This window comes from Desmodus rotundus, chromosome 8 (assembly GCF_022682495.2).
Source record: "Desmodus rotundus isolate HL8 chromosome 8, HLdesRot8A.1, whole genome shotgun sequence".
NCBI classification, from domain to species: Eukaryota; Metazoa; Chordata; class Mammalia; order Chiroptera; family Phyllostomidae; genus Desmodus; species Desmodus rotundus.
The window spans coordinates 1,885,069-1,899,315 of NC_071394.1; the positions used below are offsets into that span (position 1 = coordinate 1,885,069).

At 57.9% G+C, this 14,247-nt stretch overlaps 1 protein-coding gene across 6 annotated transcripts in view; it reads right to left on the bottom strand.

Moving 5' to 3' along the window:
* The window catches only part of DENND3 (DENN domain containing 3), a 34,451-nt gene extending 21,299 nt beyond the window's left edge, over window positions 1-13,152 (bottom strand). For all 6 annotated transcript variants that reach the window (XM_045181549.2, XM_045181548.2, XM_045181547.2 and 3 more), the window contains exons 1-7: window positions 12,904-13,152; window positions 7,461-7,740; window positions 6,712-6,827; window positions 5,758-5,900; window positions 3,156-3,267; window positions 1,152-1,271; window positions 619-837 (exon numbers count right to left, since the gene is read on the bottom strand). In XM_045181549.2, coding sequence (XP_045037484.2) covers window positions 619-837; window positions 1,152-1,271; window positions 3,156-3,267; window positions 5,758-5,900; window positions 6,712-6,827; window positions 7,461-7,740; window positions 12,904-13,005 — 1,092 coding nt within the window. In that variant the 5' untranslated portion in view covers window positions 13,006-13,152. The remainder of the gene's footprint in view (window positions 1-618; window positions 838-1,151; window positions 1,272-3,155; window positions 3,268-5,757; window positions 5,901-6,711; window positions 6,828-7,460; window positions 7,741-12,903) is intronic.
* Between the last annotated feature and the right edge of the window lie 1,095 nt (window positions 13,153-14,247).

Genomic DNA, 14,247 nt, shown 5'->3' on the forward strand with positions numbered 1-14,247 from the left:
GACGCGCACGCAGGGGTCCTTTGTGAGGTGATGGAAGTGTCCCACGGTAGTTGGCTCAAAGCTATTGAGTTACCAAAAGCCACCAAACTTGCCATGTATAATGCACACTTTTTGCACAAGGTTTTGAGGGAAAAATACGGATGTGCATTATACACGGGTAGCACTAATTCTATATCTACATACGGAATTAGTATATAAAACGTGGGTGTGCATTACACATGGCAAAATACGGTGTAGGCTTTAACTGGGTAAACTTTGTGGCATTTATATGCCACAAAGTATCTGGATAAAGCTGTTTAAGAAAACCACACCTGCTCTGCCTGCCGGCCCACTCACGAAACTTATTACGAATCCACAACATTAGCTCACCAGCTAAATGCACACCATCACCAGGCAGCGTAACGGTAGAAACAGCTCCTGTTTAAGCACTCACTGTGTGCCCCCCATGGCTCCAGCGACACCTGTGGCCCCCGTCACCACCACGCGGGGGGCACACTCACCGTCCCCGCCCCAGCGAGGATGTGGCCACTGAACTCAGCAAGGCCCATGAGCCCCACCCACGCCGGGCAGCACGCTGCGTGCACACGTACTTTCTAGGACCTGTGTCCGATACCTGACCTTGCTGACTTCTTCGAAGTGGCTGAGGTGGCAGCCCATGAGGAAGGAGGTGGGGGCCATGAGGAAGTCCAGCATCTGTCCCGACAGCACGGGGACGAAGGCGTGCTGCCACTGCAGGGGGTGGAGGTAGGCCAGGAAGCACTCAGCCACCAGCGTCAGCAGCGCCCAGCTGGCCGAGAAGAAGACGACCCGCTGCTCCGTCAGAAGGCACGTCAGGACCTGGGGGACGGACAAACCACGGACACGCGTCCGACCACTGACGGCGCTGGGGGCCACGCCCCAAAGCCAGAACGCTGGTGCAGGCTCTGCCCATGTTTCCCTGCTCCACCTGCCGAAACAAAAGCTGCTGGATAGCCCCGAAAAAGTGCAATTTGCAAACGGCGTGCACTGTAGTGAATGTTGGCTTTGGGCAAAAAAATGAACATTCGGAGTGCACTGGTCTGTGCGTTGCGGAAGGCGCTGTGTTTGACTCTGCTGCAACAGTAGCCGGTCAGCAGGAGACCCTCAGGAGTGGCGGGGAGGGGTGCGCGCACCTGCAGCACCTTCTCCGGGCGGAAGCACAGCAGGGGCAGGTGCAGGTCCAGGTCGATGACGGGGCTCTCGGGGTCCGCCCGCGAGGGGAAGACGACCTGCAGCGGCTTCATGTTGAAGACCTGCAAAGACCAGTCGCCCAGTGAGTCCAGAGAGTGGGTTCCGGCGGCGGCCGACAGGCACGACAGTCAGGGTCGGACAGCACCTGAGTTGCAAAGCATTTCTGAAGACCCATGCGGTCGTCACCTGGTGTGTCGCAGAGTAAGCCTAGGGGTACGCCCACAGGACCCCGATTGTGGGTACCGTAAGCTGAGCACTGCAGGCTTTCCTCAGCCCGGCTTCCTCAAACTTGTTAATTATTGGCCAAACGAAGACAAACCACCACCCAGCTGTGCGTCCCCACGAGCACCAATTCTAGATCGAGCTCGTTCAGGTGAATCCTAGCCAGTACACCTCATCATTCATAACTGCTACACAGTACGGGCTCTCCTAGTACTTGAGAGCTGAAGTTCCTTTAAAATAATTCAAAAAATGTTAAGAAAGATACTTTATTTTTCTAGATATGATTTTAAAGTAACACTTCAAATTCCATATTCACAGGATGCCTATGTGACGTGCCAAAGGACGTGGTGGGCACAGGAGGAAGCTCTTGTCCCCTCCATGCGGGGGGTTCCAGGTGCCCGGCTACCCCTGCAGGTGAGCAGCACAGAATGAATGGCCTAAGTGGGAGCCAGGGACTGGGGGCAAGAACGGAGGAGGAAACCAATCGGAGGGTGCTTGCTGCCGCAGCAGGTCCTCTGAAAGCCTGCGGAGCGTACAGGACAAGAATGTAGCCTTCGGTGATTTCACCACAGTGTAAAAAGACGGCAGTCACCCACATAATAGAGAGACACGCCACCAATAAAGGCTCCCCACAGAGGTTTCTGGGAGCCGTTCTCACGGGCCTCCTGACAAACTGGACACAGTTTCCACTGCCAATAGTCAAATGCAAAACACCAAGGTCTACTTGTAGCCCGCCAGAGGGACGAATAGAGTGAAACTGAGTCGGTACTTACATTACATTTCTAGATGTTTATTTAACGCGTGTCCTGTTTTCTGTGCATTTCTTTTTAAAGGAAGCATCCTATGGTTAAATCAGTCTGAAAAACGCTGACTCAAACAGGTTTCATCAGCCCTGGCCGGGTAGCTCAGTTGATTGGAGCATCGACCCCAATACTCCAAAGTTGTGGGTTTGATCCCCGGTCAGGGCACATATAAGAAGCGACCGGTGAGTGCATGAATAAGTGGAGCAACAAATCAATGTCTGTCTCTCTCTCTGTGCCAAATCAATCTTTTAAATTTTTTTTAAAAAACATAAAAACAGGCTTCACCCCCGGCTCAGCAGTCCAACCTGACACCCCGCAAAAGCAGAACGTCTGCCTGTCTCAAACCCTCCTGGCCCCCGAAGCCCTCCTGCCGCGAGGCAGCCGGTGTCGTCTCCAAACCAGCAGTGCTCCACGGAGCCCCGTTTGGGAAATGGCTGTCTGTTAATTAAACAGCACAGTGGCACTGTGAGTAACAAAAATGTGTGCGTATATAACCAGTTACCTACCACTAACCACACTGCACGGGAGAAAGCATTGCCAAGTTACATATAATGCCCAGTACTCCAGACAAGCAAAAGGGAGATTTGCAACTTAAGTAAATACTAAGTGCTTTCTGCACAGCAGGTAGTGAACTAATGTGTTAACTACCAAAGGGGCCGACTACTAGTTCAACACCAACTTATCCTGAGCCAGTCAGCGAAACTCAAGCCAACTTGACTGAAGAACAAAATTTCATTTCTACATTCTCAGAAAATTTCTATTTTTAGTTGTTTGACCTTTAGAAATAGTGTATAAAAGGCCTATAGGGCATGTGAGAAGCAAAATTTAAATGCAGCTAGAACTTAAGAAATCTTTTAATAAAACACTGAAGCCATCTGCACCGTGTTACTTTTACCATTTGCAGAGAAAAGATACAATTACCAAATGCAGTGGTCCAGGAGGAGGGCTCGGGATTAAAGACAGTTTCGCAGCGAAATCTTTTATGTGGTTGTCAACTTCAAAATCTTTGCAGAGCTTCAGGTGAACCAATAAACTGAAACGGGAAGAAGACAGTCGCGCCACAAGGTAAACCTGAGAGCCAGTCACCACCCTCAGCGTTTCTGGTCTGAGCGGAGTCCCCGTGGGGCCGTCAGCAATGCCGGGGCTCTCACTGCCGGTGGCGCGGGAACTCCTGCAGGGGCCTGCGTGCACTTGGGGGTCTTGTTGGCAGGGGCGGGGGAGAGGTGCCTGGCCACATGCTATCCCTTGGCCTGGGTGCCGGTCCCATGCATGTGGTCCATTTGGGGCGAGCTGCTGGAGTCCCTGCCTCTCTCTAGGGGTTACACTTCAGGAAGGAGCAAATGGCCTCTCAAAGGGAAGTGCCTGAGAGCTTGTCTCCAAAATGCACCCTGACATTTGATACACGTGTGAAAACATCAGGGAAGAAGGGGAGCCTGGGCAGAGGGGCTGGGAGCAGACCCCAAGGGGCCTGAGGGAGCTTTGGGGGGACAAGAATGACCCGGGGCCTGACCAGGGGTGCCACACAGTGAGACTCGTTGGGCAAAACTCAGCCAGCTGCACTCTTGGCGTGGGTGGGCTTTCCCGGCAAAGCCAATTGTCAGAGGCTGAAGGGCCCGCCCTGTCACCCAAGTAAATTCTGGGGGCTGCGTCTCTGAAAATGACAGCAGTGACACCTGGCGCGTGTCCCACAGACAAGCGCATCCGCCCGCTCTCCACCTCATGCATCCACTGGACAGGCAGTTCTGCAGGGCCGCCCTGTGCTGGCCCGGGCAGTGACTGAGCGGCCAAAGAGACACAGCTCAGCCCTCAGGAGGGAGCCTGGCTGGGACGCCCACCAGGGTGGAGGCCACCGCCGTGCTGGCCCAGAGGTGGCTGTGGATCGTAGAGAAGGCCAGAGGGTCCCACATGGCCAGGCAGTCAGAGGCCCAGCTGCACCTGCCTGTACCCCGCGCCGGACCCCACCCCGCTCCAGACCGCGCGTGGCCACCACACCCCGTGAGAACACCAGGTGCCAGGCATCAGAGTGCTGGAGTGTTTCTTTAAGGAACGGACAAGTTCTCAGAGCCCGTCTCCCCGTCAGGACTGGAAAACGGCTCAGTATCCTCCACATCTGTACCTGCTACACATTGTAACGGTGCGCAAGTGTGTGCCTACTACACATTGTAACAGTGTGTGGGTGAGTTTTTAAAAAGAAAACAAAAACTGCCCATAACCTAAACCTCCAAACACAACTAAAACATCCTCAATTTTGGTCCATGCGGAGGCACGGCAGACACAGCATCCTGGGGCAGAAAATTGGGCTTTAGACATGTGCAAACTCGTGTTGTGAGGCTGCCTTGTGAATTTCTGACGTGTGTCCTTCCCCAGAGACGGTTTCCAGGTCTGGTCATCTAACCAGGGCCATGGGGGGGGGGGGGACTGAGAAGATGAAAGACAAGCACACTTTCCACATTAAGTATCTGCCTGCGTGAGTGTCCAGCAGGGCAGGGCGTGGTCAGTCACCCTGGAGAAGGTCAGTGCTGAACAAGTGCACGCAGCGGGGATGGGGACGGGCCGCCCTTCGGACCCCCTTCTGCTCAGGGCACGGTCTTTGGCCCCTTCCCATCCGTTTCAGTTTGTAAATGTGGGAAAACAGTCCCTACTGTGCAGAGAGGACTCTCAAGATTAAACAGCTGTTCACCTTCCAGCACTGAGGATCTCCAGTTAACAAGTAAAAAAGGACCACGTCCTGACCTGTCATTCTAGCACTTTCCGTGCCCCGGCAGACACAGGTTCGATGATCACCATGCTCCATTCGCTCTCTGCCCCACAAGACGAGTTACGTCTGGGGCGATAGATGCACGCTGGACCCAAACCATGTCCAAAGACCCGCCACTTCCAAAACAATGAAACCGTGAGGAACTGGGATTCAGGTCAGCAGCATGGTCTGTCTGATCGGCGAGGAGTCCTGCTCAGCCCCACGCCCGAGGTGCAAGCTCGGGACCAATTGTCTTTTTCCGGGAGCGCAGAAGGGACCCACCACGCAGGGCTCCCCAGCACTGGGACACACCAGGGAGCCATGGCTTGCTGCCCCTTCCTCAGCCTGCCACCAAACAAGTCCAGGTTCTAAGAGCGGAACTGGGTGGTGGTGCCCATGTGCCCAGTGGGACGAGGCCATGCTGGCATCGGGTTGGATGCAATGCTCTCTCGATTTTTGAAAAATTCTCCACACCCTCAGTTTGTAACACAGTATCAGCATTAGGTCAGTTAACAATTCACCCCAAAATAGTAACTTTTAAAATGTTAACAAAACTCATCAGAACTAAGAGCAGATCGCTGATTTTCTCAGGCAGCCAGGAAAGGAGTTGTCCCCGCGAGAAACAAAACCCTCTGTGTTCATTTCCCTCCCAGTAGTTTGCCTTCATCTCCCTGCCCTGTCACGCCATCTGCTTGTCAGCATTTCCCAAGGGAGCTCCCACACCCGCCTGCAGGTCATCGCTTTCGGAGGTGGCCCCACAGCTGGAGGGCGGCGGTGGCAGCTCACCAGGACAGGCAGTCCCTGAGTGCGTTGTAGTAGGGGAACCTGGAGACCACACACACGGCGAAGGGCACGAAGCAGCCGGCGGCGCTCACGGTCGGCCAGGACGACTCCCAGTGCGGTCTGCCATTGTAGAAACAGTTCTCGTCCTAGAGGGAGAGCCGTGGCCACAGGTCACCTCCGGCCAGCCAGGTCTTGGCATGCGCCCTCAGCAGCACAGCGCCTCCAGACAGAAAGGGGACCCCAGGGGCTGGATGGAGCCCTCCCCTCCCCCACCCCTGCCAGGGCTCCCAGCAGGCTCACTGCCAAGTCAGAGAGGGAGAACCAGCCTCAGTCGTGGTGCGGGCCCCCCGGGTGCTGGCTCCGTGGAGGCACGGAGGTAGCAAAGAAGGTAAGCTGAGGATGCACAGGACGCAGCAAGACACAGGAAGGGCAGTGGGGCTTGGCTTCCCACGGACCAAATGCAGCATCGGGGTACCCGGGAGCCAGGTAGGGGCTGGGGCAGGAGGAGGGAGCAGGAGGGACCTCGGCCCCTGAAAGGGCATCGCAGCCAGGGACACAACACCACAGCAGGCTCTGGAATGCACAGCCCACAAAGGGCACAACATTTGGGGCGCATGATCTGGGCCCCGAGGGCGCTGTTTGCGAGTTTGGGGTAGGAATGGAGGAGTGTGAGGACAGCTTCAGTTTGGGACTTTTGGAACTGGAGGTCATGCTAAGGTCGACAGCCAGGTAAAGGGAGAGGCCCTGGGCACAGTCGGCTACATCAGGGCCCGCCCGCCACCGTTTAGTGAGAGCCTCCTGCTCTCATTGGCCTGCTCCCGCTCAAGTCTGGTTGCCATGTGACCTCGGGCAAGTCACCTGACCTCTGTGTGCCACCGTTTCTCCCCTGTGAAATGGGATGGTCCTAAGAACCCCACCTCGAGCCAGGTTCGGAGGGAGGGCACGGGTGCCACCTACGTGCAGCGGCCGGTAGTACTGGGCGACCACGCCGTACGTCCTATTCCCACAGACGTCGGTCAGCACCAGGAAGTGGACGCAGTCCTCCTTCGGTCCAGAGGCCACGCTCAGACCCCCTGAAGACGGACGGAGAAAGACTTTGTGAGGCTTGGGGTGACAGCAGATCATGATTTATGATCCCCAAGAGCAGAGCAAGAAGCAGCATCAATCTCTAGTGGAGATGACCAGACAGGTACTTGGGTCAAGTCCGTGGTCGGAGCTTCCACGTTTCTCCAAGCCCAGCCGAAACACGAAGCCCCAAAACACTAGCCTGCTCTTTGCGGAACAGGCCATTTTGGGGGGAAGAGACACAACCTGTGCTTCTGGCCCCAGGGACCCAGGAGGCGGGATGGGCAGGGGAGGGGGGTGGGGTGGCGCTGGCTGCCTGGCCATGGTTTAACCCCCTGCCAGGCCCCTCAGGAAGACCTATCTGCAGTCAGAGCTGACAGTCCTTTGCAAGCTCCATAAACACACCGTGTGCGACCTGGTGATCCCCCCGCCTCGTCTTCTGAAATGGGGACTGTGCCAAACGACCTGAGCTGCCCTTCCGCTTTGAAACCCCCGAGAGCAGGAGAGCTCGGTCCTGGGGTGGGGCGCAGGGGCCTGAGGGGCAGCCAGCTTGCCCCAGCCGCACTTGGCTGAGCGTGCTGACTCCTAGACACAGTCCACGAGTGTGGCCTTCGGGCAGGCTGCCCGCGGGCACAGCATACCTGGGAAGCAGAGCTGAGGCAGGGCCAGCAGGTCTACCCCATTGGGGACACTGACGTCTTCGGCATCCAGCCCCCGAGGGCCCTCTGGGAGGCCCTTGCTGGGCTCCGCTTTGGCCTTCTCCCTCTTCTTCCGGAAGGAGCGCCGCTTGGCTTTGCTCAGGGTCCCGCAGCCTGCACCAGCCGGCGGCCCGTCCTCCCTGCTGACAAATGGAGGCACAAACACGGACAGCACCTCCGGGTCGAGGCAGGGCAGGCTCTGGGTGCCCCGTCTCTGGGCCACCTGGAACGGGCAGAAAAGGCGTCAGGCAGTGGTGTCGGCCCTGGTGCCCACAAACGCAAGGCGGGCAGGTGTGCACCGTGGCTTCTCCCAGCAGCGGCTCGTGACAGCAAGGACCCCCGGAAGTCGCTCTCAGGAACTTCTCAGGCCTGACGCCCAGGCAAGTCTGTGCCACCTGAGCCTGGTCCTGCGGCTATTCGCAGGATGCGACAATTGGCCCCTCCCGGACAAGGCCCGGTCCTGTGAGGAGCGGCCCGGGCTCCAACATGGGCTCTGTCTCCACTGCGGTGGCCAGTGAGGTCCTTGGGGGATGCCGCAGGTCAAGTGCTCAGCCCTGTTCAGTCCCCAAAGTCCCCATGTCCCCTCACAGGCTGGTGGGGTGGTGGGCAGGGCAATGACCAGCTCTGTCTGTTGTCCAAACCTACACAAACACGTCACCAATGCCACGCCCGCCACGCCAGCAGGGCCATCCCCGCAACCTGGGAAGACCAAGCGAGCGAGCAGTGAGGCCACAGCAAGGACATGCCTGTCCCTAGGGGTCAATAAAACGAGGTCATTTCACCCGGATCCTTCTACACTTCAACTTGGTACAAGATTGGTTTTAACTCCGTCTTTTCATTCTTCCCCCAAATGACACAAGGCTCTACTGTCTGCGTCTTTTCTATCGACAGCCCCTAATGGGGTTGGGACTAAACATGCTGCTGCTGGCAGCATGATTCCAGGGCTTTCCGAGCCCCTGTGGGGGTACCGGCTGTGGGGGGCAAGTGTGCCAGGGGCCCCGCCAGCTAAGACAGGACGAGCCTGCAGCGGCTTCCCTGGGAAGGAAGCGAGGGAGGGGAAGGAGCCTCGATGGAGCCCCGGGACGGGCACCAGGAAGGACACCGCTGTCGCCAGGAGAGGGGGGCCCTGACCAGTGGGCAGTAGCCGACACCAACATCTCAGTAAGAATCGGTGGCACCAGTGGGGCCCCTTCAGCCTGAATCCACGCACACAGTGACGGCATTTTCTGTCTGTGAGTGCACGCCCAACCCAGGACAGTCGTGTCTGTGCTGTGGAGTCTAAACTCAGTAATTTCTTCGTCTTTGGGAAGCAGTTTGTGCCACTAGGAACCAAGACCACAGGTGGGAAATCCAGACGACGGGCCACTTTAAAACCGCTGGGCGTCACATACAACGGGGCCGTGTGGGTGGTTGCGTGCAATCTCGGCACCGCCGTCCTTTCAGAACCCGGTGGTCGGGCCGCGGCGACCGTGGCCCTGCGCTCTCTAGTTCTCCTCACCTGCGTAGCTGTGTGCGTAGGGACTGGCAGACACCCCTCCCTGTGAGCAGTTACAGCCAGAGGAGTGAATGTGTTCGCTCCAGGCACCATGAGTCCGCAGATGGGCCCTTTTCCAGAAGGTTCCCTGAGTCCCCTACCTCCTGATCCTTGGCAGCCCCCTGCAGATCCCTTCTTCCCGCCTGTCACCCCCACCCCAGGCTGAGCCCTCGGCCCCCAGGCCCTCCGTACTACTCGCAACACGCGCGTGGTCCCAGCTGCGCACTGGGGACAGCTCCCGGAGTCCCACGTCCAGCTCTGACGGCTCTCCAGTCTGAAACTGCACTCCAGTGCCTCTGGCCTGCCTGCGTGGCTCCCATAAACTTACAGTTCAAAAGTGAACTCCTGCCCCGGCCAGTGCGGCTCAGTGGACTGAGCGCGGGCTGCGAACCAAAGGGTCACCGGTTCGATTCCCAGTCAGGGCACACGCCTGGGTTGTGGGCCAGGTCCCCGGTAGGGGGCCCTGGAGAGGCAACCACACACTGATGTTTCTCTCCCTTTCTCTCTCCCTTCCCCTCTCTAAAAATAAATAAAGTCTTTTTTAAAAAATGAAGCTCCTGTTCATTCCCCCGGCAATTGCCCCCCAGAAAACCCCCTGCCCCAGGCCTCCACCTCTCCGCCCTCATCCCCTTCTGAGCTCGGCAGGGGGACCACATCGTCTTTGGAGTAGCAGACGGGATGAGGCTGGGCCTGTCCTGTTTTCTTCTCTGCGCCCCCATGTCTTGCACAGGCAACGGTGGCCCAGCGGCTGCCCTTCCTCCGTGCCTCCTGGGGGGGGGCACACGGTGACAGTAAGGAACCCCGTTTTTGAAACCACACTCCCCTGGTTTGAATATCGGTCACCACACTGAAGCCAACAGACTCCCGCTGTTCCCTCTTTCTGCCTTTGGTCACTTAGAGGGACGTGCCCAGCCCAGCGAAGCTGGCATCTAGCGGGTCAGCACACTTCTGGTTTTTTCAGAGCGGACATCGTTTCCCGTGGTCCCTCTTCCGACTGGACAGGCAATACAGACTCATTTAACAAAACGAGGCCTTGCCCCAAAACCCCAGGCAGCACAGCCTGGGCCACGTCCTTCCCACCACTTCTGTGTAGGAGCAGTTCTTTCGTCAGTGTCATCTCCCTGCTGACTCGGCTCCCGTCCCCGTTGCCGTGGGCTCTCTCCCCCTTACCCACACACGGTGGCTCCTTCCCTGTTCACCCTGCACATTTGTGACAACTCTGTGATGCGTCTGCCCTGTCCCCCAGGGAGGGACAGCTGGGTGGCTCTCTGCACACCTGCACCGAGGGAGGGCGGCGATGAGGAGCCTCGCCCAGACGTCCCTGCGCATGCGCAAACTCCGCAACGAGAATGGATTCTGAAAGCGCAGAGGGTCCAGGCGCTCCCTGCTGGTGCGCGTGGCTGCCGCCCTCACCCTGGGAGGACAGGTCCATTTCCACAGGCTGCCCACGTGACTTCCTGAGCTTTTCTTGCAGACAGGGACTTAGTAAGCCCCTTCCCCCAAAACATCATTGTAGCTAAAAAAAATCTAATTAACAACTAAAAACCACAACCCCCTAATCCGCTTGAGTCCCGGATTTCTGTTAGACTACACAGCGGCCCGGACCTCCGCAATGGGACCGGCCTCGTCTGTGGCACAGAACTGAAATTAATAATTTCTCAGTGCTCTGGAACTGCTATCCAACACAGCTGCCAGGAGCTACAGGCGGCTACTTAAATTTAAGTTCAACGTAAAATCCAGTTCTCGGTGGCAGGAGCCACCATATTGGACCGCACAGGTAAACAACGCTGGTGGTCATCATCCCTGAAGTTCTTTTGGACAGGGCTGGTCTAGAAACGGAAGGGATGCTCTCCACTGAGAATCGCCAACGGGCCTTCACACCAAGAGCTACGCTAGTGACCTACACCTGGATGGGGGCTCTGAGCACCTTCCCAGGGCGGTGGGATGGATTTGTACCGGATCCTTCACTCCTCCTGCCTAGTCTCCATAGCAACCAAGGAGTGGCGGGAAATGTCACTAACCACACCACTCACATGGAATTGAACTGCATCTTCCCATTCTCTGTCACTGTCCTCAACCAAACAAACCCCACCTCATCTGAGAAGCACACAAACCCCAATGTCAGCACGCTACGCTCTTCTGAGATGAGGCTCCATAGTTCTCACACCTCTAGGCTCCCCCAACAGAAACGGCTGCATCACAGAGAAATGGTGATTTAAAAAAGCAAAATGGAAAGTTATTGAAAAGCCTTGGACATTCAAAATAGAGCTGCTCTAAAAAATGGCACTATATAAATAAATTCATCAGTTTGGTTAATTTTAACGTGAACGAGAGTCTCGCAAGCAAGACCACCCCAGGAAGTGGAACTGCCAGCTTCACACCCCCTTTTCCCGCTGCTGCTACTTTTCACCCTGCCCTTCGCCAAACCTCCAACGGAAGGGCCGTCCAGTACAGAGAGTGGAGGTAAGGGGCAGGGCAGCGGACTGCACACTCGACCTGGGAGACGTCACCGCCAGGCAGGTTCAGGAAGCAGCACTGTAAAGATTTCAGTTGGCCCATCCTGCGGTCCAAGTGCGTTTCACATGGGGGCCAGTAACCGATGTGTTGTAACTGCCCCAGACGCAAGGAGCCTCACTGCAGGGGAGACCACAGCTGCAACCAGGCCATTTCCTACCCGAAGGAAAAGGAGGAAGGGCCATCTGGCAAGTTAGAGGCAGGGAGACAGCTCAGCCACCCGGGCTCTGGTCAGGGGACACAGACATTTGTGGGGCTCAGGGAGCGAGAAAGGGGAGGGCAATGCAGACATCACTGAAACTGGCAGAGGAGTGGAGACCAGGGAAGCATTCAGAGACATGTATCAGTTATTTTTAGCAACATTGAGCTTCTCTTGGTGACGCCCATTCAACCCTGCAGTGGTAAATAGGCAAATGCCTCTCTCTGCCTTCACTGACTTGTCCACATAACCCAGCGGAGAAGTCTGGGAGTCTCTGACCACACCAGGCATCACCTCCAGCCAGAGAAAAAGGACAGTGTCACGGTCACCCTCGGCCAGAGAAAAAGAGGGCCTCAGACCCATTCAAAAGGAAGTCAAGTTCCCAAACTAAGGAAAACGGAGATCCCGGGAAAGAACAAGAATGTCCAAAACTGCTGCTTTCCCAGGAAAGGGGACTTGAGTTTATCACTTTGGCTGATGGGGTGTAGAGATGGAGAAAGGGGGGCAAGGGCTTGGTCGTGGAGCACCCTCTGAGCACACGTGAGAAAAAAATTTCATCGCAAAACCACTCAGCGCAGGATATTTAAAGGTGGCCCTTCAGTCTAAAACATCTCATTATGTGGCGAACAGGGAACCTGTGCAATGAACTAAGTTAACTAATGGGTAACAGGTAAGAACTCCGCGCACGAGGCCGCGGTTGTCTCGCCCACCTCGACCTCGCCCAGGTGGGAGTCCTTAAGACAGCATTTAAGAGTGCTGCCCGGGACGCGCGGCCCCTCCCGGAGGAACGCGGCGCGGGACGGATGCCAGCGCTCTCCCTGCGGGTAATCTCTGGAAGGACTCCGGCGGGTCCCCACCCCGTGGGGGATGGGGGCGCCCCCAGAGGCAGCCACCTCTGGGGAGAACACCTGCCGTTCTCGGCACCGGGCAGGCTGAAGGCAGCCAGGCCTGGCTGGACCTCGGGCTCACTGTCCGCACCCCGCAGACATGCTGGGTCCCCGCCCCGGGGGCGCCGCGGGTACGGAGCGGAGGTGCGATGGGGGTGGGGGAGCGTCCTCCGGTCACTGACTCGGGGTGCGCCGGGTCCTGACCCCGCTCTCCGGCCGTCGCTCGCCTGGGCTTCCCCGCAGAGCTCTTACCTGCTCCAGGCCGCGGAGGCTGTCCCTGGGGGGCCCGAGCAGCGCGCACAGCTCCAACAGCCCCGAGGGCAGCGCCAGGTGCTGCGACGCCATCTCCGCCATGGCTGCTTCGCTGCCCGCTGGGCGCACCCGGCTCGGGCGTCTCCGGCCACCTGGCCCGGCCCAGACCCCGACCACCACCCGGCGCCCGACAGCGCCTCCCCCTGGCCCGACGCTCACTACCCTCCGCTGGCCCGTTCCGCCCGGAGCGCCGTCCACGGGGCGGGGCCTGATCGGGGGCGGGGTCTGGAGAGTGGGAGCTGGGCTGGTTGGAGGGGGGCGGGGTCTGGAGAGAGGGAGCGGGGCTGGTTGGAGGGGGGCGGGGTCTGGAGAGAGGGAGCGGGGCTGGGTGGAGGGGGCGGGGTCTGGAGGGGCGGGGCCCTGCGCGAGGATGTCATTTCCGAGCGGGTCTGGCGGGTCAGGGCGCTCGCGTCTTTTAAGCGCTTGGCCCCCTCCCTGGGGAACCTGAGAAGGATTGGGCGGGGTCCCCAGGTGGCGGGGGACGGCACCCAGTCCCCGGAAGGAGAGTGAAAGTGTCCTGTACTCCCGCAAGACTCGGGGCCCACCTGGAAGACGCGGAGGGACTAACGCTGGGCGCGTACCGCTCCCCTCCCTCCCCCTCCAACCCCGCCGCCTCCAGGAAGCCCTCTGGCCCTCAGGGCCTGGGAGTTGGCCAGGCTTGGACAGCAGGAAGGGCGAGTGGGGGAAGGGGGTGGAAAGATCCATTCCTGGTTAGTAAGTCAGACCATTAACCCAAGGCTGGCCATGTCCAGTAAGAGGTTCAGCAAAATTCATCAGGAAATGGGGCGGGGGTGGGCGACACTAGAATGGAGCCCTGGCTACACAGGACTGCGGAGTGTCTGAGGCCATCCAGGGCCCTTGCCTGGCCAGCTCCGGCCTGGCCTGATCTCTGTGGACTGTGGGCCTCCCCCAACCCCAGTCCCGGCCCAGCAAAGGGGGCTACCTGTGAACTTGGGGACCGGCTTTGGTGCCTGGTCACTGGACATAATGGGAAGGGGACTGGGCCCCAGCAGACCTTGGGCAGATCTGTGCTGTACCCTAGCATGTGCATCTACTATAAAACTGAGCGGAAAATTACTCCTAAGGAACTTTTCCAGTTCTAATCATCTATGATTTTTAAAACTGGCAATGCTTAATAGTAACTTCAAACATCTGCCATCTGCAAAAGAAACAGTAACTACAAGGCAGGGTGGGAATCACAGGGTGGGGGGCGGGGCGGCCTGGATCTGGAGGGGAAGGATCCTGCATCCTTTGCAGCTGGTGAGGCCCACAGCCTGACTCACC